General features: G+C 39.2%; 3 protein-coding genes and 4 non-coding genes across 10 annotated transcripts in view; 5 read left to right on the top strand and 2 right to left on the bottom strand.

Annotated features, from left to right (window-relative positions):
- Positions 1–6,326, bottom strand: part of LOC121506372 (cilia- and flagella-associated protein 47-like) — an 83,985-nt gene extending 77,659 nt beyond the window's left edge. For all 3 annotated transcript variants that reach the window (XM_041782153.1, XM_041782155.1, XM_041782154.1), the window contains exons 1-10: positions 6,078–6,326; positions 3,952–4,109; positions 3,716–3,831; positions 3,487–3,625; positions 3,214–3,298; positions 2,958–3,098; positions 2,650–2,819; positions 2,189–2,295; positions 1,788–2,017; positions 1,287–1,494 (exon numbers count right to left, since the gene is read on the bottom strand). In XM_041782153.1, coding sequence (XP_041638087.1) covers positions 1,287–1,494; positions 1,788–2,017; positions 2,189–2,295; positions 2,650–2,819; positions 2,958–3,098; positions 3,214–3,298; positions 3,487–3,625; positions 3,716–3,831; positions 3,952–4,109; positions 6,078–6,221 — 1,498 coding nt within the window. In that variant the 5' untranslated portion in view covers positions 6,222–6,326. The remainder of the gene's footprint in view (positions 1–1,286; positions 1,495–1,787; positions 2,018–2,188; positions 2,296–2,649; positions 2,820–2,957; positions 3,099–3,213; positions 3,299–3,486; positions 3,626–3,715; positions 3,832–3,951; positions 4,110–6,077) is intronic.
- trnad-guc lies at positions 2,370–2,441 on the top strand. The gene has a single exon. It is a non-coding gene; the product is annotated as a tRNA-Asp (tRNA).
- A 787-nt stretch (positions 6,327–7,113) lies between the features above and the next one.
- nufip1 (nuclear FMR1 interacting protein 1) lies at positions 7,114–10,403 on the bottom strand. Its single transcript, XM_041782001.1, has 10 exons — positions 10,065–10,403; positions 9,632–9,705; positions 9,447–9,548; positions 9,301–9,363; positions 9,140–9,216; positions 8,962–9,054; positions 8,663–8,844; positions 8,446–8,583; positions 7,790–8,043; positions 7,114–7,716 (listed from the first exon to the last, which is right to left on the bottom strand). The coding sequence occupies exons 1-10, from the start codon at positions 10,291–10,293 to the stop codon at positions 7,300–7,302; spliced, it is 1,629 nt and encodes a 542-aa protein (XP_041637935.1). The 5' UTR covers positions 10,294–10,403; the 3' UTR covers positions 7,114–7,299.
- Positions 10,404–12,528: 2,125 nt separating this feature from the next.
- Positions 12,529–19,485, top strand: nop58 (NOP58 ribonucleoprotein homolog (yeast)). 2 transcript variants are annotated; one of them, XM_041781500.1, is made up of 15 exons: positions 12,529–12,683; positions 13,127–13,203; positions 13,301–13,353; positions 13,537–13,661; positions 13,740–13,876; positions 15,092–15,156; positions 15,259–15,393; positions 15,708–15,853; positions 16,074–16,200; positions 17,860–18,023; positions 18,111–18,245; positions 18,439–18,500; positions 18,585–18,742; positions 18,824–18,948; positions 19,052–19,485. In XM_041781500.1, the coding sequence occupies exons 1-15, from the start codon at positions 12,639–12,641 to the stop codon at positions 19,115–19,117; spliced, it is 1,620 nt and encodes a 539-aa protein (XP_041637434.1). In that variant the 5' UTR covers positions 12,529–12,638; the 3' UTR covers positions 19,118–19,485. The 2 variants fall into 2 exon arrangements, with proteins under 2 accessions (XP_041637434.1, XP_041637433.1); XM_041781499.1 differs by having other exon boundaries at positions 18,821–18,948.
- LOC121506551 lies at positions 14,932–15,019 on the top strand. Its single transcript, XR_005991674.1, has one exon. It is a non-coding gene; the product is annotated as a small nucleolar RNA SNORD70 (small nucleolar RNA).
- Positions 15,915–15,998, top strand: LOC121506553. The gene has a single exon (XR_005991676.1). It is a non-coding gene; the product is annotated as a small nucleolar RNA SNORD11B (small nucleolar RNA).
- On the top strand, positions 17,718–17,800 carry LOC121506554. Its single transcript, XR_005991677.1, has one exon. It is a non-coding gene; the product is annotated as a small nucleolar RNA SNORD11B (small nucleolar RNA).
- Positions 19,486–20,381: the final 896 nt, after the last annotated feature.

Genomic DNA, 20,381 nt, shown 5'->3' with positions numbered 1-20,381 from the left:
CCTCAGCCACCTCCATTACATCTCATGTGTGTTTCTGGGTCAAGCTCCTCGTAAATGTGTACCTCATTTTATCCTACTCTGGACATCACAATAGAGTTGATTTGCCGAAGACATAGTACAATTTTAAACATTTCCAATTTTTCAAAATAAACTACTGTTAAACTCGTATTGTCTCTCCTGACTGATTTAAATATTTGTGGTCCGTCACAAGCATATGAAAGTCAATGTCGTTTTCCCTCACCATCCAATCAAAATCAGTAAGGTATTGGTTTATCTTGTGCATCCAGGCTTATTTTTGGGTGTGTCCACTCATTTTTTTTTGAGGGGGGGGGTAAAAATTCTCTGAATAGACACAGGCCTTAAACCAGTGATACTCAACCCTGCTAGAAGAATACCTTTGCAAGAGCCACAATCTAAGTAGTGAAAAGTGGCAAAAAAAAACCTGAAGTAGCAATAAAAATAAGTTAAAGGTGGCAAAAATGGTCAAAAAGCAGCAAAAATGGGTGAAGAGGGGCGAAAAAGGGGAGGAAAAGTGGAAAAAGGGTCCGAAAGCAGCAAAAATGGGTGAGAAGCGACAAAAAACAAGTTAGAGGTAACATAAAAATGGTCTAAAAGTGGCAAAAACATGGCAAAAAAATGTAAGTAGAGTGACTAAAATAGGCAAAAAGAAGTCAAGACTGGCAAAATTAGGCAAAAAAAAAGGAAACAAGTGGTATTTAATGGCAAAAGGTAGCTTAAATGGGCAAAAAAATGAGAAAAAGGGCAGAAAGTGGGATAAAAGTGGCAAAAAAAAGTTGCAAAAGGTGGCAAAAAAAGAGGAAACAAGTGGTATTTAATGGCAAAAGGTAACTAAAATGGGTGAAATGGGGAGGAAAAAGGGCAAAAAAATAGATAAAAGTGGCAAAAAGAGGTGGCAAAAAAGAAGAAACGATGGGCATTTAATGGAAAAGGGTAGCTTAAATGGGATAAAAGTGGCTAAAAGAAGTGGCTAAAATTGGCAAAAAAAATAGGAAAAAGAGGATATGTAGTGGCAAAAGGCAGCTTAAATGGGTGAAACATGGCAAAAAAATGGTGAAAATGGCAAAAAAGTTTCCCCTTCTTAAGGTTGTCTGGGGGAATAATATTTAAAATTAAAACATAAAAGAGCGACAAATAATCGCAAAAGCCACATGTGGCTCCAGAGCCACACGTTGAGTATCACTGCCCTAAACAATCCTCAATAAGGGTTAAAGAGGCAGGTGCACTGTTACGTTTGCCTCATATGAGCTTTATCCTCTCATATTTACCCGGATTCAGCTTCGGTTCAGGGTGTGTGGTCTCAATGCAGCAGACAGCAGATAGATGAAGGGTGATTGTGTGAAAGTTACAAAGCTCAAGTTTAGTGACATCTTCAGCAGTGTTGCCTCCCCGGTGGACAACATGACCCAAAACATCCAGTTTCTGTAACACTTGGAAGCTGCCTTGTTGCCGTGCAGTGAAAGACAAAACTACATCCTGGAGGAACACAAAAAGAGAGGAAAATCACACCTACCCTTGAAAAAATACAAACATCAATGAATCTGTTCACAATTGCCCTCACAGCAGGATGTTTTCTACCCCTCCCTTGCATGAAGGAAAACCTTGGGTAAGGGAGAGCTGGGGGAAGGGATACTACGGGGTGCAGGGGAAAGTCTAAGTGAAATCTCGGTGAAGGATTTGTCCATTTGTGTTAACAGATGCAGCTCACTCAGGAAAAAAACACTAAATTGTGTCTATTTTGGGCATGTGTGAATAGCGCTCATGTTTACCTGGCACTGCCCTGGGGGGATTGTGCCTGAGGAGGGCTTGGCAGTGAAATGAGCTTTCTTGTGGAAGCGAAACGTTACAGGAAGCTGAGGGCAGAGGTTCTGCAGCACGCAGAGCTGGTCGACTCGTCGGCCAGCCACACAAGTGAGGAAATCGAATCTGTTGGAGGGACTTGGTACCAGAGACACAGGCAGACCAGAGCCTGTCACTGCCAGCTCCACACTGCCTTTAGCTGAAGAGACAGAGAGAAAGAAAACCCATTGTGTAGAGGGAATCGACCATGATGAGCTGCTCTAAAGACTACACAAACACAACTGCTGGCTTGAAATAGCCTTCAGGGCACATGTCAGGAACCGCGGCGTGGTGTGTTGCACAATAAGTAATGTGTGTGTGTTGTGACTACCATTATGGCGAGTGAAGCCGTGTCTGCTTCCCACTGACTCAAACAGCAGGAAAAGGCTGTAGTCTCGCCGTCCGGCTGAGTAAACCTGTCTCTTTTCTTCCATTGCACTGAAATACAAAGGGTATTGTTCACAGCAGGGGGTGGGATAAATGCAGAGTTGACCCTTCACATAAACACCAGCTCCTCGTTAGTATAGTGGTGAGTATCCCCGCCTGTCACGCGGGAGACCGGGGTTCGATTCCCCGACGGGGAGTAACACTTTTCTCCTTGTCTTCCCCAGTATTATTTTTTTTTACTCCAAATACTATAAGAATGATATTTCACCACTCCACAATTTAAGGCAACCATCATTATCACTTCATTTTTTAAAATTATTTTAATGCTGGCCTCAAAGAATCTGCTCAAAATCTAATATTGTTGTTGGTTTCAGGCAAACTAAAGCAAGATCAAGGGCAGATTACCTGCTGTAGATGGGGCTGAAGCACACTGTTACCGTGGTTTGGTCATACGGTCTCAGTCGACCTTGTTTGGGGACACATACCAGGATCTGAGAGGCGTCCTGAGAGTCAGGAGTGCACTTCCTAATTCCTCCCAGCAGGACAGCGTCTGTGCTCTTCCCGAGGTCTGTTCCCTACACAGTCATCACACGTTCAGCCTTGTTGATCTATTTTGAGTTCCACTATCCACCCAAACATACTGGTCAATATCTTACCTTGCACTCAACACAAACATGAAAGCAAAATCTACTTTCTCTAAGGGCATGACTCACCACCTCAGCCCCAGCAGCAGAGCTCTGGAGCAGGCAGACCCAGTCGCAAACCTGAGGTGCATTGTTCCTCAGAATCACTTTCTCAATGTGAGACGTCCCAAAGTACGCAGGTCCAAACCACAGGCAGGACAGCGGAGTCCCCTGAAAAAAAAGGAGATGTTTGTTTGTTTTGATGCCCACTTAATGTGGCAAACTAAAAAGGTGAACCTCAGTATTAAAGATCAAGAAAGTACATCAAGGATTCTGCTCAGATTACCTGCATATCAAAGATTTCAAGGTGCTGGTCCACCACCTCAGCTTGGATTCTGAGAACTACAGCAGAGCGATTCTTAAGTTTGACCCTAGGACAGAACAAGGGTATTTTTTTTTACCAACATTTCTGATAAAACAATCAGTTTTTCAACTGAACACTAGTACTTAAAAGTGTTAATAAAGTCACTTGAAAAACAAAAATGAGCTAATTTTGTAAGACCTAGCATTTTATATCAAAACCCCTCAGTATGTATTATCTTTGACAAGTTGTTCTTACAGAGCCTTCTCATTGATCTGCCTGGGTTTATCTGTTCGCAGTTCCACTTTAATCCACTGGGTGTCGCCAGCTGCTACGACTCCACTGTAGGGAGAAATTCTGATTGAGGGGTCTCCATTATACTGAATCTGGAACAAACCTAAACATAAATACACATGGATATCCTCACTGGATGTCTTACTAAATATCATGCCACAATGAAAAAAATGAAAAGCTAATCTAGATTTACCTGGTGCTGATCCTTTATTGGTTATACAATGATGTTTGCGGATCACCTCACTGCTTGCAGCGATACAGCCAAAGTCTAATACTGAACCAACTGAGAGGGAACAAACCCTTGGAAAACTATACAAGCAGATAAAAGGAGAAACTATAATGTCGATGTGTCAAAAGATTGATGTATCACAAGCACAGTGATCAAACTTTCACTATGTGTCTATGAAAACAAATGTCTCACATGCTTACCCCTGCACTGGTATTTTAATGGTTTCCACATCGTTTACATAAATCAGAAGGCTGTCTCTGACCTCCTCATCTTCTTTAGGTGTGAACTCCAACAAGCCGCTTACAGACAGACCAGGAGCCACCACTTCTGCTGAGCTGGATGGTGAGAACCTGAACAACTGCAGCACAAAAAAAAACAGAGACATCTTCTTCTGAATTTCTGCCTTTAATAAGCCCAGGGGAAAACCTGGTTATTAAAGATGCACATATACACAGAACAGCAGGTGATATAAGTGAGAATATATAGACTGGGATGACACTAACATGATGATATACAGACCTCAACCAATGCATCAGTCTATCTATACCAGAGATACTCAACGTGTGGCTCTAAAACTACATGTGGCTCTATTATGTATAAATTTGACATATTATTCCCCCAGAAAACCTTAAAAAAGGAAACTTTGACCTCAGATATTATCTATTACAATTTACATTAATTAATTTTTTTTCAAGCACTTATACAGTTGGCCTTAATTGCCAACTTTAATTTCTTTGTCTGTATATTTCCATTGGCCTTATTTGCCATTTTCTCTATTTTGTCCACTTTTAATCATTTTTCACTGTTTTATGTCTGCTTTGGCCACTTCTTTTTGTTCCATTTTTGCCACTTTTTTACCAGTTTTTGCCTATTTTATCTTGCTTTTTGCAATTTTTCTGTTTTTTTTTTTGCCAGTTTTCGCCCATATAAGCTGTATCGCCATTAAATGCCAATGTTTTCCCCATTTTTTCACTCTTTTCTCCTTTTTCCCATTTTTCCCACCTTTTTCTCATTTAAGTCACTTACACACTCATTTTTTTCCCATATTTTGTTGATGTTTTACCATTTTTGCCACCTGTAATTCAAATTTTGGTAACTTCTCACCCATTTTTGCTTCTTTTCCCTCCCCATTTTTTCCCTTTTACCCATTTTTTGCCATTTTATGTCTACTTTGCCCCATTTTCGACCATTTTTGCCACCACTTACGTAGTTTTAAAGCCACTTAAAGCCATTTTTGCCACTTTACACCACTTTCATTGTGGCTCTTGCAAAGGCATTTTTTAACAATTTGGCTCTTTGGTTGATCAGGATTGAGTAACACTGACCTATACAATCACTTTATTTTCTCTCTTTATTCAAATTTCAAAAATGTAGGGGCAAAAATGTCAAAACAGATGTATACATCTATTTATACATTATCCTCACAAAGATTTGGAGATTCTGAAACATGTTAAATTAGGTTCAAATCCACACAGAAGCTATCTGTGTAGAGTTTATAAAAATCTTGTTTGTTGCAGATAGACAGCGGGGATGCACAATAGTGGAAATTTGCAGGTATCTGCAGACTTTAAACTTCAGTCTTAAAAACCACAATCTAAAGATCAAGGATGAACAAATGGTCAAATTTCAGTCCTTAACACACACAATTAAGCTTGAGAAATTATGCTTAAAGAGAAGGATTTCAGCTGACAAAGATCTGTTGGTCCAGCCTGAAACTCTATTAACTTATTTGTTTTTACATGCAGATTTTTTTAACTAAAATATCAGTTGTAAATAAGTGTTCATATCTGCCAATACCGATATGTCCTGCAGATAATACTGGGCATCCCTAACAGATAGATGGATAGAACAGTAGTTAATACCTTTATCACAGAATTTCTGCGCATTTACAAGTGTAATTATTTAACCATAATTTAACAGTGAAAACCCTCATTTCAATCTGTATTTTTTATAGTTCAGCCTAGATTTTTGATATACATACCAAATATAAAACTGTTATACCTAGTATTTCTGTTATTGTCTAAAATCTAACATTCATAGACTAGTTGTGCACAGCTTTGGCATTGCAAACATGTAGATAGATAGATAGATAGATAGATAGGACTAAAGAAGGTTTAGATATAAGAACATATCATCATTAAACTAGTATCCATACTCAGCCAAGTTACTAATTTAGCTAACCACCAATGTTTGTTAACGTAATATTTGCACGAGAAGTTAGCTAGCATAAATTCAGTTACGTAAATACAAAATACGCAATATAAAGTTTTTTTCTTCATAATTTTCAAACTATTCATCGTCTACAACACTTAAAAGTCTACATTACCTTTAAAGCAGGCTTTACAATCACTATTTTCGTCGAAGTTTTCCCAACATTTGTCGCCTTTACCGTCGTCTTGTAAACTTCTCCAACTTTAACGTCTTTAAACTCGACGCACAGAGGGTCGACACGGACACACACTTCTGACATTGTACAATTTAAAATGCTCGCTTATTTAAAGACGCATCTGAATATTCAGTCATGCCCTTATAAACTTAGGTGTACAGCTGGTGATCGTGTATTTTCATCCGCAGGCTGGGTCGCATACCGATAGTCAGCTTTACCGTTGCCATACTAAACAGACGTTGACAGCTCAGGTGGTTTCCAGGCGACGACCCCAGTAGGTGCGCTTGTTTTACAACCCTGGGCAGTTCACACAGACGGGGCACCTCTATTCAATCTAAAGGTTAAGTCAGGAATACTTCAAGTGCATATACAACAGTACTTTCAGAGGGAAAAAATTTAAATAAACTACTGAATTTTGCTCTTTCTGTTCTATTTCCAATAAAAAAAATGCTTTAAAAGTCATCAACTCCAACTGCCATACTCAAAGCGCCGTTATGTCAAAGGCTGTCATTTTTGGCATCATAACAAGGCAGACTGGGATTTTTATACTACTGTTTTGTGTTAGACTTTCTTTTTCCTTAACAAGTAATAAATGTGTGTAAATTAAATCTGTTAAATTCAAGAATCTCTGTTGGCATTAATATATTAAATCAACATTGCATAAGCTTCAAATTATCCAAACGCACAATTATTATATTATTATACACGTTACTATCAGCTCTAATAATACGATCAACTCTTTGTATTCGACACGAATTTAGATCAGCTAACTTTAAAGATGGCTGCTCATCCACTTCAGTACGTACGTGACTTCGCTACATAGATGTCCATGTGCGCATGCGTACAAGTTCTCAGGCAATAACCCCCTAATATTTAACATAAATAGCTAAGCATTACAGTGAAACAAACGTCTTTAGTGATGGTTTTGATAAAATTAAAAGAAAAACTTGAAATAAAGTCTTCAAATGTCCAATCATGATTTCAACTGGTGATTTATTTATCAAGAAAACAAATTTTCTTTGGTACAAAGTACAGGGCAGAAATAATAGCCATTTATAGCTTGTTAGACAAACTAACATCACATATAAAAAATAAGTCCTTACAAAAAAAAAAAAAAAGAGTTTGGAAGTATTAACACCACAAAAAATAAGGTCAGTGATTTTCAGTCATGTGCATCAGAAGTGTCCTCCCATATTTCATCATCATAAATATTAGAGGTAGACAAGATTTCATCTGCTCTTGAAACATCCAGGCAGTTTTGGGGAGCATCGTCTGACATCTGCTCAGTCCTCACTGCAGAGTCCACATGATCCTTGGACGGCTCTGAGCAGACTTGATCACTCAATCGTAGATCCTGAGAGTTCTGTGTCTTCTTGCTTGCATCTAAATTGTCCTCCTGATCAACCACAGACGCAGCAGCCTCGCTTTCTTGCTGTCCATTTGCGACAGCCTGCATTGCTTTGTCTTTTATCACTTCTTGCTTAGTTTCGCTTTCCAGGCCGAAGAAGTTGTTCCTGACGACGTAGCGCACGCACTGCAGGAGGACGTTCCTCTCATGGCGGATATCCGGGGCCAGTAACTATGAAGAGAGGGAGAAAATAGATAAGTTTCAACCCTTTAATTTCAAATATACTCATCAGAGGCTCCCTTACCATTTCAAGTAGAGTTGGACGGCGTGTCTGCGGCGTATTTTGGTGTCCTCTTCTTCCTCCCCTGCCTCCTCTTCCTCCTCTGTTGTGAGGTTTGTAACGGGCACAGTCAGAGTGGGAGACACTGGATGTTTCTGTTCCCTGTGTCGAGGTTTCCTGGCCTCTTAATGGCGCTCTGTCCTGGGAGTTTGGTGGTACTGTGCTCAAGAGAGCTTTATTTTCTTGCACGATGTCCCTGGCTCTCTGAATGGGGACGGCTAAATCAGGAATCAGAAAACAATCATGAAAAGACAGCAAAGGAACAACGGTCATGTTCATCAGAGTTGCAGAAATGCCTCTTGTATGCATGAAGTACAATGTACTGTGCTGCTACATAACTGAGATCAGCTGATCTCACAGTAGCCTTAGTCAGCTAACGGCCAGCTGATTTGCTTCTAGCACGCTTTTGGCTAATCGTACTGCCATATCTTAACTGCTCTAGCCTGGCTATGCTTTGCTGCTCCCTATCCAAGCCACTTTTTACAACCCTCCTCCACCCCAGCTCCTCCTTCTCAGAACAGCCACATATAAATAACAGCAATAAGTGCAAATTTACAAATAAAGAAAAACTATTTATGACTGCAAACCATGTGTTTCTTGACAAAGTGGTCCTGGCTCACCTTCTGGTTCATCACTTTCACTTTCTGTACTGGAGCCATAGTTGGCCATCAAGGATCCCAGAGCTGAGCTCATGTGTTTAGGCGCCACGACCACACCATCTGTTCTCGACTCAGCAGCCGGGTCGTCTCTGTCAGAATCTGGAAACACATGAACATTGTCATGACTATTTTCTGAGATATAGATGAAATAAAAATGTTTTTAAGAGGGATCCCTCACCATGGTCACTACTAGCCAGTGCACCCAGTGGATCCCCCTCTCTGATTGGCTGTTTCAGAGGTGGAGGTCTCTCTGTAGCACTGTTGTCTGTCAGGTGAGGGCCTCTGTAGTGTCGCCCATAGTGCCCTCTGTTACCCCAGCCACGACCTCGACCCCATCCCCTTCCTCTTCCTCGCATTTTCCTGCAATTAAAATGAGAAGTCTAGATTTATACAAGAACAGCTCCTCCATACGTCACAGAAAATAACTTAAAAATATTACATGACAGGTTACAATAAAGGAAAAAAACTCTCTTTTACCCAAACTGAGCTGTGTCTAATACAGCTCCTGTCTCTTCCCGCACCTCCATCACTTTTCTTTTCTTTTCTATATTCTCAAGAGTTGGATAGTTTCTGGAAGGAGTTTAAAAAAGAGAACATGATAAACAAGGGCTGATTACAAGCTTAGAAATCAACAATCTATCCCTAAAATACTGACTTGCGTCTCTCCTCTCTCCACTTTGCAATCTCTTCCGGTGTGTCCAGCTTGATTCTTTTAGCACCTGGTGCATGGTTCTGCAGACAAAAAGATTCAAACACGAGCAACATGAGAAAGAGCCTGCAGAAAGCTTCTGATGCACAGTTGGTGGTGTGACCTACATTCTTCCAGTGGATGTTGACGATTTTTTCATGAGCCGTGAAGCTGCAGTCGGGCACAGAACACTACAAGGTAAAACAATTGAGGAAATAAGTCAGTAGGAATTGAGTACTCATTTAAAAAAGGTACTAAAAAAACTGAAATGTACCTTGACATGCTGTGAAACATGTTCATCATATTTCCCCTGGTCTTTGAACCCACGATCACAGGTGTCACAATAGTGGGAATACTCTGGCTCCTTCTTATTTTTCTGTTTTGGGTGATAGACCAATCTTGTCATTATAAAGCACTTTTATTATGGATAGCTATGCAGTGAAATATGCTGATAATCACCTGTTTTCCATGATTGTTGGGGCCTCCGTAGTTTTGTCTTCCACCTTGATGCCATCCATGTGAATAATTTTGACCTTAGGGAAAGATTGGAGTTGATAAAGATTTACAAAAACAAATTTCAGGGTAGATTTTGGGTAATGACCGTCATACAGTATATTAAATATCGCAGAATCGCGATATTATGGTTATAATGGACGACATAGGTCCTACCGTATCGCCACACAACTCATAACCTTGCAACCTAATCCTTTTTACCTTGAGGATGTTATAAGAAGTTCAACATACTTAACAAGGTGTAACGGTTTAACCCATGCCCATGTTAACCTGTGACTTTTAGTCTACGGCGCCAGTTGACACGGTCACTGTTTAAACCACAACACCGGCCACCGTAAAGGACGGTGTAAAACATAATAATAATAATAATAAAAAATACCGTGAAGAGGTTGAGGTCCATAATATCCATGGCCTCCCGCTCCCCAGTGGTTCCATCCCGCCTGGCCGCTGCTGTGGCCCCAGCTGGGTTCAGCAGGCGTCTCGGACCAGCTCCACATGCTGGGGTGGAAGCTGCTAGTGCGTGGCTGCTGCTGATGTTGGAAGGGCTGGATAGAGTTTGGAGGAGGACAGCCGAAGTCCGGCGGTGGATAATGTCCCGCCTCGTTCATACTAAAAGCTGAAACCTTTCCTTTTCGCGACGACAATGTAGTCTTGTTGAAATTATGTGGTTTCTCACCACGCAGCTCTCACATGTGCATGTTTTGATCTAGGTTGCATATTCGTCACTTCCGGGAGAACAGGAAGAGTTAAAAAAAAGAAAAAACACGACTAAAGTCAAAGATTAAAATAGCCCAGATGTACTGTTAATGACGTCTTTAAATCTTGCATGTTATGTTTAAAATAAACTATGTTTTACTTTTTTTTTATTATACGAAATATTTTTAATGTAGTTGTGGCACGTATTCAGCAACATCTCGCGAGATTTGTGTGAAGATTCTTTTAGGGGTTGCCAGGTTGAGGAAAAGAACCAATTTTTTTTCTTTTTTAGTTATGGATTAATTTTGTTAAATAAATCAATTATTAGAAATGTTAGCCTACTACCTATGACTATGAGGAAAACTACACAAAACTATCTTAAAAACAGATCTTTGGTGATAAAAAAAATTAAACTTCAATATTTTTTTCTTCATTTTTGTCAACTTAAACTGACTAAAGTATTTATAGTTAACCCACTGTTCTATATTTATATTCATTTATTCTTTATAGCGAAGTGAATTAGTTCAACTAGAATAAATGTTACATTAAAGGGTAAAAACTAAAATGTGAGGACTTTTTATTGATATAACTGGACTGAAATGTTTTTGAGTTTTCATATTAGAACCAGGCAAAAACAATAAAGGTAAAATGGCTAAAATCTGACTAAAACTAAAGAACATTTTAATCTGGAAACCAATACCAAATTTAAAATACCTGCAGAAATTTACACTGGTGTTTACACTGGCAGGGGCGTAGCTAGGGATTTTGGGCCCCCAGAAAGAATTTACACAGGGCCCCCCTTAACTGGTGAGACAAGCAACATATGTTGAGTTTTTTTTTTTTTTTTTTACAAATATCTATACATTTTAATGTATTTTTGAAACATAATTTCCCCTTTTGTGAGCAAAATGTTTACTATGGTTAAATTAAATTTACTTGCAATATTTTGCAGCACTGGACTATACCATTTGAACATTTTTAAGGGAGGAGCAGAATTGTATTTTGCTCTATTTTATGCGGATTTCAGTCTGTTGACCGATTCATTTAGTCTAGTGTTACTCAACCCTGCTCAAGCCAAAGAGCCAAATTGTTGAAAAATGCATTTGCAAGAGCCACAATCTATGTGGTGAAAAGTGGCAATTAGGTTAAAGGTAGCAAAAATGGGCTAAAAGCGGCAAACACCGAGAGAAAAAGTGGCAAAAATGGGAAGAAAAAGTGGCATTAAAAGGCAGAAAGTGGCAAAAATGGGTGGGAAGTTACAAAAAAAAATGAGTTAACGTGGCGAAAATGGTCCCAAAGTGGCAAAAACATGGCAAAAAAAAACAAAATAATAATGAGTGAATAATGACTAAACTGGGCAAAAACCAGAAAAAAGGTGGGAAAAATAGGCAAAATGTGGCATTTAATTGCAAAAGGCAGCTTAAATTTTGTTTGAATGTTGTAACTGTGTGTTGAACTTTGCTGCCTCTTGGCCAGGACTCCCTTGAAAAAGAGGTTTTAATCTCAGTGGGATTCTCCTGGTTAAATAAAGGTTAAATAAAAAATTAAATGAAATCAAATAGGCAAGGAGTGGCAAAAAAGGCAAAAGGGGAGAAAACTTGCAAAAGCAGGATAAAAGTGTCAAAAATAGGCGAACGGTGATAAAAAGAAGTGGCAAAAATGGGTCAAAAGCAACAAACACTGGGAGAAAAATGGCAAAAAAGGGCAGAAAGTTGCAAAAGTGGGTGGGAAGTGAAAAAAAAGAGTTCATGGTGGCAAAAATGGTCCCAAAAAACGTGACAAAAAATGAGTGAAAGTCACATAAATGGGCACAAGGCATCAAAGAGTGGCAAAATGGGAAATAAGTGGCATTTAACTGCAAAAGGCAGCTTAAATGGGCATTTGGGATCACTGCTTTAGTCACTTTTGATTTAATAATGTCACTTATTAATAAGAAAAAATAAATCAAAACACACTTTTCATTGCAGGCTTCTCAAGGGCCCCCTTACTGTGGGCCCAGATAAACAGTACCCTTTTTCCCCTGTGCTACACCCCTGTACATTGGTATATTAAATATTTAATACCATAATTACAACGTGAAGTCTTGTAGAGGCGGATTTCGGCTGACGGTGTTTGGCAACCCGTCAGTTTCCGGTGCCTTTTCTCACCGCGTGCGCAATCAGAGTAGGGATAGCGGCGTGGTGACTGTGAAGAAAACCTGCAGGCTCTCTGCTCGGAGAGAGCAATAAGTCTGAAAACTAACTGAGTCGCCGCCAAAATGCTCGTTTTATTTGAGACCGCAGCTGGATATGCTATATTCAAAGTATGTATTCGACTTCTGTTTCCTGTCACTTCAATAATGTGCAGAAAATTCTCTTTACATACTTCAGTTAGCATGTTAGCTTCGATGCTAGTTATAGAAAGCCCATGCGGGTTTACCTGGATGTAAAGTAATTGTTGTTAGACGCTGTTGAAAGTCGTCTTTGAAGTACTATTAAGTATGTAAAACTTTAAATAGAACCTGTTTGTCTGTGTATGAGGGGCATTGCTTAATAATGAGCTAACGTTGTTAGCACTGTAAAGGCCTTGTAACCACGTGTGCATGTTGGGGCAAACTTATGATATTCTTCCACTTTTCACCTGCGCACATGAGGTTTTCTGTACAATCAGCCTGAATGTTTGTTTTCTTGTATAGTTAAACATTTGTTAGACGTATATATACTTAAGCAGGTGACAGCCTACTCATGCATTTCCTTCACATTTCAGGTCCTCGATGAATCCAAGCTGCAACAGGTTGACAACCTGTACAAGGAGTTTGAAACTCCTGAGAAGGCAAATAAAGTGTAAGCAATGATCTGGTGTTACAGCATGTTTCTCTCACTCTATCGTAGTTCATACCAGTCAAAACATAAAGGTGACACGCTTGTTTTGTCTCAACAGTGTGAAGCTGAAGCACTTTGAGAAGTTCACAGATACAACCGAGGCCTTAGCAGGTAATGCATGAATACATTTTATTTCTAGGGTCTGTGATGTGTTACTGTGTCTGATTACAATATGAGGCATCCTTAAGTATTCGTCACAACCACTGAGACCAGATCATTCCACTTAAAATGTTGAAGAACTAGAAAGGTTGCACCAATTTTGCTGAATGTATTTAATGCAGTCATTTCTCTCAGCTGCCACTGCCCTTGTGGAGGGAAAAATCGGAAAAAGCCTGAAGAAAGTGCTGAAGAAAGTCGTTGCCAAGGAGGCCCATGAGCAGCTGGCGATCAGTGATGTCAAACTTGGTGGCGTTATCAAAGTCAGTGGACATTTATAGCCCTTTAGCTACAACGCATTATAAGCAAGATGTATGATTCTAACTGGTTGGTGTTTTTAGGAAAAGCTGGATCTGAGCTGTGTGCACAGCCCTGCTGTGGCTGAGCTGATGAGATGCATCAGGAGCCAGATGGAGAGCCTCATCACTGGACTTCCTCCCAAGGAAATCAGCGCCATGTCTTTGGGATTGGCTCACAGGTTAGAACAGTGTTACTCAACCTGTCTCAACCAAAGAGCCAAAATTGTTAAAAAATACCTTTGCAAGAGCCACAATGTAAGCGGTGACAAGTTAAAGGTGGTGAAAATGGTCAAACGGCAACAAAAATGGGTTATAAGTGGAAAAGAGGTCAGAAAGTAGTAAAAATGGGAGAGAAGGGACAAAAAATTAGTTATAGATGACATGAAATGGTCCAAATGTGGCAAAAAAATGAGTGAAAAGTGACTAAAACAGGCAGAAAATGGGAAATAAGCGTATTTAGTGGCAAAAGTTAGCTGAAATGGGTGAAAAGAGGCAAAAATGGGTTAAACGTGCAAAAAAAGTGACTTAACAGGGCAAAAATAGGAGAAAAATGGTATTTAATCACAAAACGTAGCTTAAATGGGTGAAAATTGAGAGAAAATGGTGAAAAGAGGCAAAAAATGGGTAAAAACATTTGCAAAAAAGTGTCAAAATGGGCTAAAACTAGGAAAACAGTGGCATTTAATGGCAAAAGGTAACTTAAATGGGTGAAAAATGGAAAAAAGCGAAAAATGGAAAAAATAGGATTAAATGGCAAAAAGAAGTGGCTAAAATGGGCAAAAACAAGGGAAAATCGATATTTAATGACAAAAGTTAGCTTAAATTGGTGAACATTGGGAGAAAAAGTGGTGAAAAGGGGCAAAAAGGGATAAAAGTGGGAAAAATGGGTTAAGAAAATGTCAAAATTGGCAAATAAAGTAGGAAAAGGGGGTATGTAATGACAAAAGGTAGCTTAAATGGGTGAAAAGTAGGAAAAAAATTTATAAAGTGGGGAAAAATGGGTAAAAAGTTGCATAAGTGTGTCAAAATTTGCAAAAAAAAAAAGTAGGAAAAGCGGGTGTTTAATGGCAAAAGGTAGCATAAATTGGTGTAAAGTGGCAACAATGTTTCCCTTTTGTAAGGTTTTCTGGGGGAATATTTCAAATGAAGACATAATGTGTGGCTCTTTTGTGATTATTTGTGGCTTTTTTAGTATCTCTGGGTTAGAACCTCAAGCACCAAATAGATGGATGCTGCTGCTGCTGCCTATGATTACACTTGCTGTCTGAATCCTTGTGTAGATTTTCCTCAGCATTCGTCACTACCACTGAGGCAGCAGTTGCTCTAAAAGCAAACAGATAAAAGTTGAGATAATACGTTTAGTTAACCAATAACTCCTCTTTTTTTTCTTCTAGTTTGTCCCGCTACAAGCTGAAGTTTAGTCCGGACAAAGTGGACACTATGATCGTGCAAGCCATCTGTAAGTTAAAGAAATGTGCAGGCTTTTAACATCTTTCTACATTCATGTCTGACACTTCCTTTGCATCTGACTTTGAAATGTGTTTGTTCTGATCGTCTTCAGCTCTTTTGGACGACCTGGACAAGGAGCTGAACAACTACATCATGCGCTGCAGAGAGTGGTACGGCTGGCATTTTCCTGAGCTGGGGAAAGTCATCACAGACAACTTGGCTTACTGCAAAGCTGTCCGCAAAATTGGTAAAAACAATCAGATTTACTCTACTATGTAAAGGTATTATTTTGCATGGAACTAAAGAGCTGTGGAAAATGCAGCAAAAAATAAAATGATGCCTTCTGTGTAGGTATTGCATTAAAACTATACAATTTGGGGCATCTCCCATGGTTTAAGTTTATTTTACTATATTATACCCCATTAAAAGTGTTTAAAAAAAGTGAACTGGCCCTTTAAAGTCTCTTTGCAAACTGCTACATTTGGCAGTTTGTCTCTACATAAATAAAACCAACAGTAATAGTATTAGTTAGAGGCTAATTGAGCTCTCGTGTCTCTGCAGGTGATCGCACAAACGTGGCCACCACCGATCTGTCAGACATCCTCCCTGAAGAAATTGAGGCCGAGGTCAAACTAGCTGCCGAGATCTCCATGGGAACAGAAGTGTCCGAGCAAGACATCGGAAACATCAGTCATCTGTGCGACCAGGTACGCCGCTTTCTTTCATCTTTCCAGTTGAACCCCCTGTTCTACTGTTGGAGAGCTGAAGTGGCAGTGGTGATGATGTCGACGTTTGTCGTTTTTCCTGAATCAAACGTGAAGGTTTTCAGTCACTACCTCATCTGAACGGCCACTTCTCCACTGCTGAAGTTATAGCAATGATTATCTGTTTTTAGTTGTAATACAGAGCTTGTTTTTTCCCTCGTAGGTAATCGAGATCTCAGAATATCGCACGCAGCTGTACGACTACCTGAAAAACCGAATGATGGCCATCGCCCCGAACCTGACGGTGATGGTGGGTGAGCTGGTCGGCGCCCGTCTCATCTCACATGCAGGTAAATTTAAAAAAAAGGAATATGTGCTACAGAAAAATAGACCCGGGGTGGGTACACGTCTGTTAATCTAAATTAAAACCTTTAAATTCAGTTAACATAATTTTCAAATTAAGAGCATACAACCTCCTGTACTTTTGTGAGCTTATTAGATAACCAGCCTTCAGTGCTTTTATTGTGAAATGCTGCTTCACCTACATGGAGCTTCATACTTCCTGAGTGCTGCTAGCTTGAATCAAGAAGTTTTATTGTGGATTTGGAGCAGTCTGGATCTTTATGAATGTAATGTGCTCTAGATCTAGGATGTAGGGACCCTTTCTGATCCATCAGGACTGTTTGTAGGAATATTACAATCATGGAAGCACAGTAGATCTTAAGTGACAATTTAAATGAGCCTGTAAATCCTTGTTTGGTCTGGTGGTTGTGCTGACTGTGGCTCCTGTCTTAGCTGGGTCTTGAATGGTCAGAATCACAGGGTTCCTTAGGGCTTCATACTTAAATGGTTCTGCCAGTAATCCTGATAACAGGGAGAAAACATGCTGACGTCCCAGGAGAGGCTATTGAACTTTCAGGTTGTTGTTTTTTCCTTAAGGTATATTTTTGGGTCTTTTATTCAGAGTGAGCCAGTGGATTATTAGAAAGGGGTTTGAGTGAGGGGAAAGGAACCACAGACCGGACTTGAACCCAGGTTGACTTAAAGCAGTGATCATCAGCTGGTGGCCTGGTGGCCACATCAGGACCCCTATTCCTTAAACATTATTTATTAATAAAAACTCCCTAAGGGATTAATTTGACTCCAAAACAACTAAGATACAGAAACAATTTAATAAGGAATGACTGTTTTTTCTCCCTTTTTCAGAAATCGACCTGTAAGCCATTATTAGCAAATATAATGCATCTCAAACATTTATTTTTAGTTCATTCTGTATTTAAAACTACTGCTTTCTACAGCAAAAAAAGTATGTAGCTAAAATATCTCAGTCGCCCCCCTGTGGTTGGCTGCGAAAACTTTGAAAGAAATTAAAATAAATATACAAAAATATGTCAATTAGACCATTTAGAAAAAAAATCTTTAATTTATTTGAAGGTTTGGTGCCCCAAGTGCAAATGTAGTTGATGACTCCTGCCTTAAAGCCTGATACAACTCAAATAATAGCAAGAAAATTCTAATTTTTTGGAACTGAAATGTTTATTTAACCCTCTACCAAAATCTAAAATAGAGAAATTCCCTTAAATTTCAGTTTTTTTAAAATATCACATTTGATACATTAGGTATTTTTGCAACTGATAATCCACTGGAGGGCGTTTTTATCATTTATCTGATTGCATTAAAAAGTAATTTATTGATCATGTTGATTAGAGGTCTGAGAAAAGTGTAGCAAATATGATATAATGGGCTTTAAGGGGTTAACCACTAGGCCATCTGGGCTCAGACTCTTGAAGCTTTTAATATTAACTTCTGTTAGTTTTAAGCAGAATTAACAGATAACCTGTGCCCACCTCTGAAAAAGACATAACAGTCCAAGCGGTGATGATGATGACTACATGTCACTTTGCTGACATTCACTGATGCTTTTAAGTCACTACCTCATCTGAGCTTGAGTTAGGACGCTCGTTGGACGTACGTTTAAGAGCACCAGATTCACTCTTGCTGTTGTTTAGGTTCCCTTCTGAATCTGGCGAAGCATCCGGCCTCCACGGTGCAGATCCTCGGAGCAGAGAAGGCTCTTTTCAGAGCCCTGAAGACTCGCAAAGACACGCCAAAGTACGGTCTCATCTACCACGCTTCTCTAGTGGGCCAGACCGCTGCAAAGAACAAGGGCAAGGTACGCTCAGGAGGACCTGTGACTAGCATTCGTTAGAATTTGAATTGATGGAAACTAACAAGTCATTTTAAAAAAATGTGTTTCCAGATCTCGAGAATGCTTGCAGCTAAATCTGCTCTGGCTATCCGCTACGATGCTCTGGGAGAGGACACGAATGCAGAAATGGGAGTAGAGAACCGTGCTAAGCTGGAGGCCAGGCTGCGTCAGCTGGAGGAGAAAGGAGTGAGTACAAATACAACAGTTTAAGATGAGGCTTTATTAAAGTCCTTTCAAGTAGTTTTAATTCCTTTCAAAGCTCCTGTGAGTGAGTTTTTAGCTGACCTATACCGTTTATATTCTTTTTAAAGATATACTAATTAAACTTTGCTTTGTGTCTGCTAGTCCTCTAATCTTGCCCTTAATTTTCTCTTCTCAGATCCGACGAATCAGTGGAGCAGGCAAAGCAATGGCAAGGGCAGACAAATACCAACACAAGAGGTGAACAGCCACACATGAGCTTTCTCCAGATAGACATATGTCCATGTTACAAAATGAGTTAATACTCCACATTTCCTTTTACAGTGAAGTGAGGATGTACGATCCCTCTGGCGATTCCACCATTCCCTCCACGTCAAAGAAGAGAAAGTTTGAGGAGATGGCGGAGCAGGAGGAGGCGGCTGAAGAGCCTGTAACGCCTGTGGCCAAATCTAAAAAACCTAAGAAAGAGGCGGTGAAAGAAGGTGGGTGAAAGATTGAAGCTGATCTTGTGGAAAGAAGAGGAGTTTATGGTACTAAATATACATTTCTGCTTGTTTTAGAAGAAGTAGAAGAAGAAGCAGCGACAGAGGAGCCTCCAAAGAAAAAGAAGAAGAAAAAGAAGGATAAAGCAGAAGAAGCTGAGGTGGAGGAACCAAAAGAAGAGGAGGAAGAAGTAGCAGTATCGGAAGTAAGGATTTGTTTGGAGAACCTACTTCAAGTGTAAAGATGTATTAATAGCAGAGGTTTTCCAGTGTTTTTTGTTCTTACACATCTTATGTTTGTCTCCACAGTCGACAGAAAAGAAGAAAAAGAAGAAGAAAAAGAAGATAAAGGAGGAGGAAGCAGGGGATGAGTGAAAAAGTGGAGAGTGTACATATTTTCTGTTCTAGTTTTTATGCTGTTTTAGTTTTGTTTATATGGAATAAGGGCAGGGCTGTACTGAGTGCCTGGGCTGTGAAAGAGTTAATTTTAAACATCAGCATTGATGGTTCACTTTGAACTGTGAGCACAGATTGTTTTCTGAATCCGTGTAATTCCTAATTGTAAACACGTTTTTCTGTTAAATATGTGTGGTATCTACTATCATGGTTTTCTGACTTTTTTTATATGAAAATGAATCTGTATCAGTTATAAATTTCTACTGAGGAAAGAACCACAAGTCTCTTTCGATTGTCCAAGACTGAAAATCTGCCCCCCTGGTAAATAAAACTTTTTTTTGCCCAAATTGTGTGTTGTGGTTTTAAACACTAAACCTTGCTCAGCTTAAAAAAAGTTTGATTAGACTGTTAAATTCAAGAATAAAAATACTGTGTGCTTTATAATGCCTTTAAAGGAAGTATTTTCTACCAAAAATCACCCTTAAATTAATACTACTGTCCTTTAATTTTAATACAAGGTCACCTTAGGTTGAACCATATTTATTGTAGTATTTGGCCTTTATTTTTCAACTTCACAAGGTTTTATGTGGTCAAAGTGGTCCCAATGAAAATAAAAATAGCATTTTAACATCATTACTAAGCATTTACATCAAAATGCTTTTCAGAGTGAAAGCTTATTTCCGGGCTCTCCTATTGTTAGATTGAAGGAAGTTTTCTAAATCGCATTTGCTTTAATTTTGCAGCTTTTAAGATAGAAATAATTTTAAATCCTTGTATTCAAATTTGAATGACAAAATCCTAACGCATTTATTGGTCTTTATATAGATGAATCTCGAAGTAACTTGGAATGGAAATGTTACTTAATGTAAGAAAAGTTTACTGTATATTTGCAGCGGGTCAACATGTGGTAAGATCGTTAATAAGCAATAAAAAAGTGGCAAATTAGTGGCGAATAAGGGATATTGAGCGAACAGTTTATAACGCGTTCAAAAAAGTGGTAAACACTGATTTTCTTTGCAATTTTTTGTTTAAATTTGGTTTTGTACTAGTTTCGTATACAATGAATTCTATGCATCACTTTGATATCACTAAAAATGTTAAAAAAAAATGCAAAACATGTAAATCCCTTGGATTCTATGTTGAACTGAAATAAAAATTTTGTGTAATAAAAGTATAAAAAAAGTGGTGACTCAGCAGGAAATAAGTGGAAAACAAGAAGCGGTAAAAAGGAGGTAAACAGCGG

This window comes from Cheilinus undulatus, linkage group 24, assembly GCF_018320785.1.
Source record: "Cheilinus undulatus linkage group 24, ASM1832078v1, whole genome shotgun sequence".
Classification (NCBI taxonomy): Eukaryota; Metazoa; Chordata; class Actinopteri; order Labriformes; family Labridae; genus Cheilinus; species Cheilinus undulatus.
Note: the sequence above shows the minus strand (reverse complement) of the source record. Positions and strands in the feature narration are given on the sequence as shown.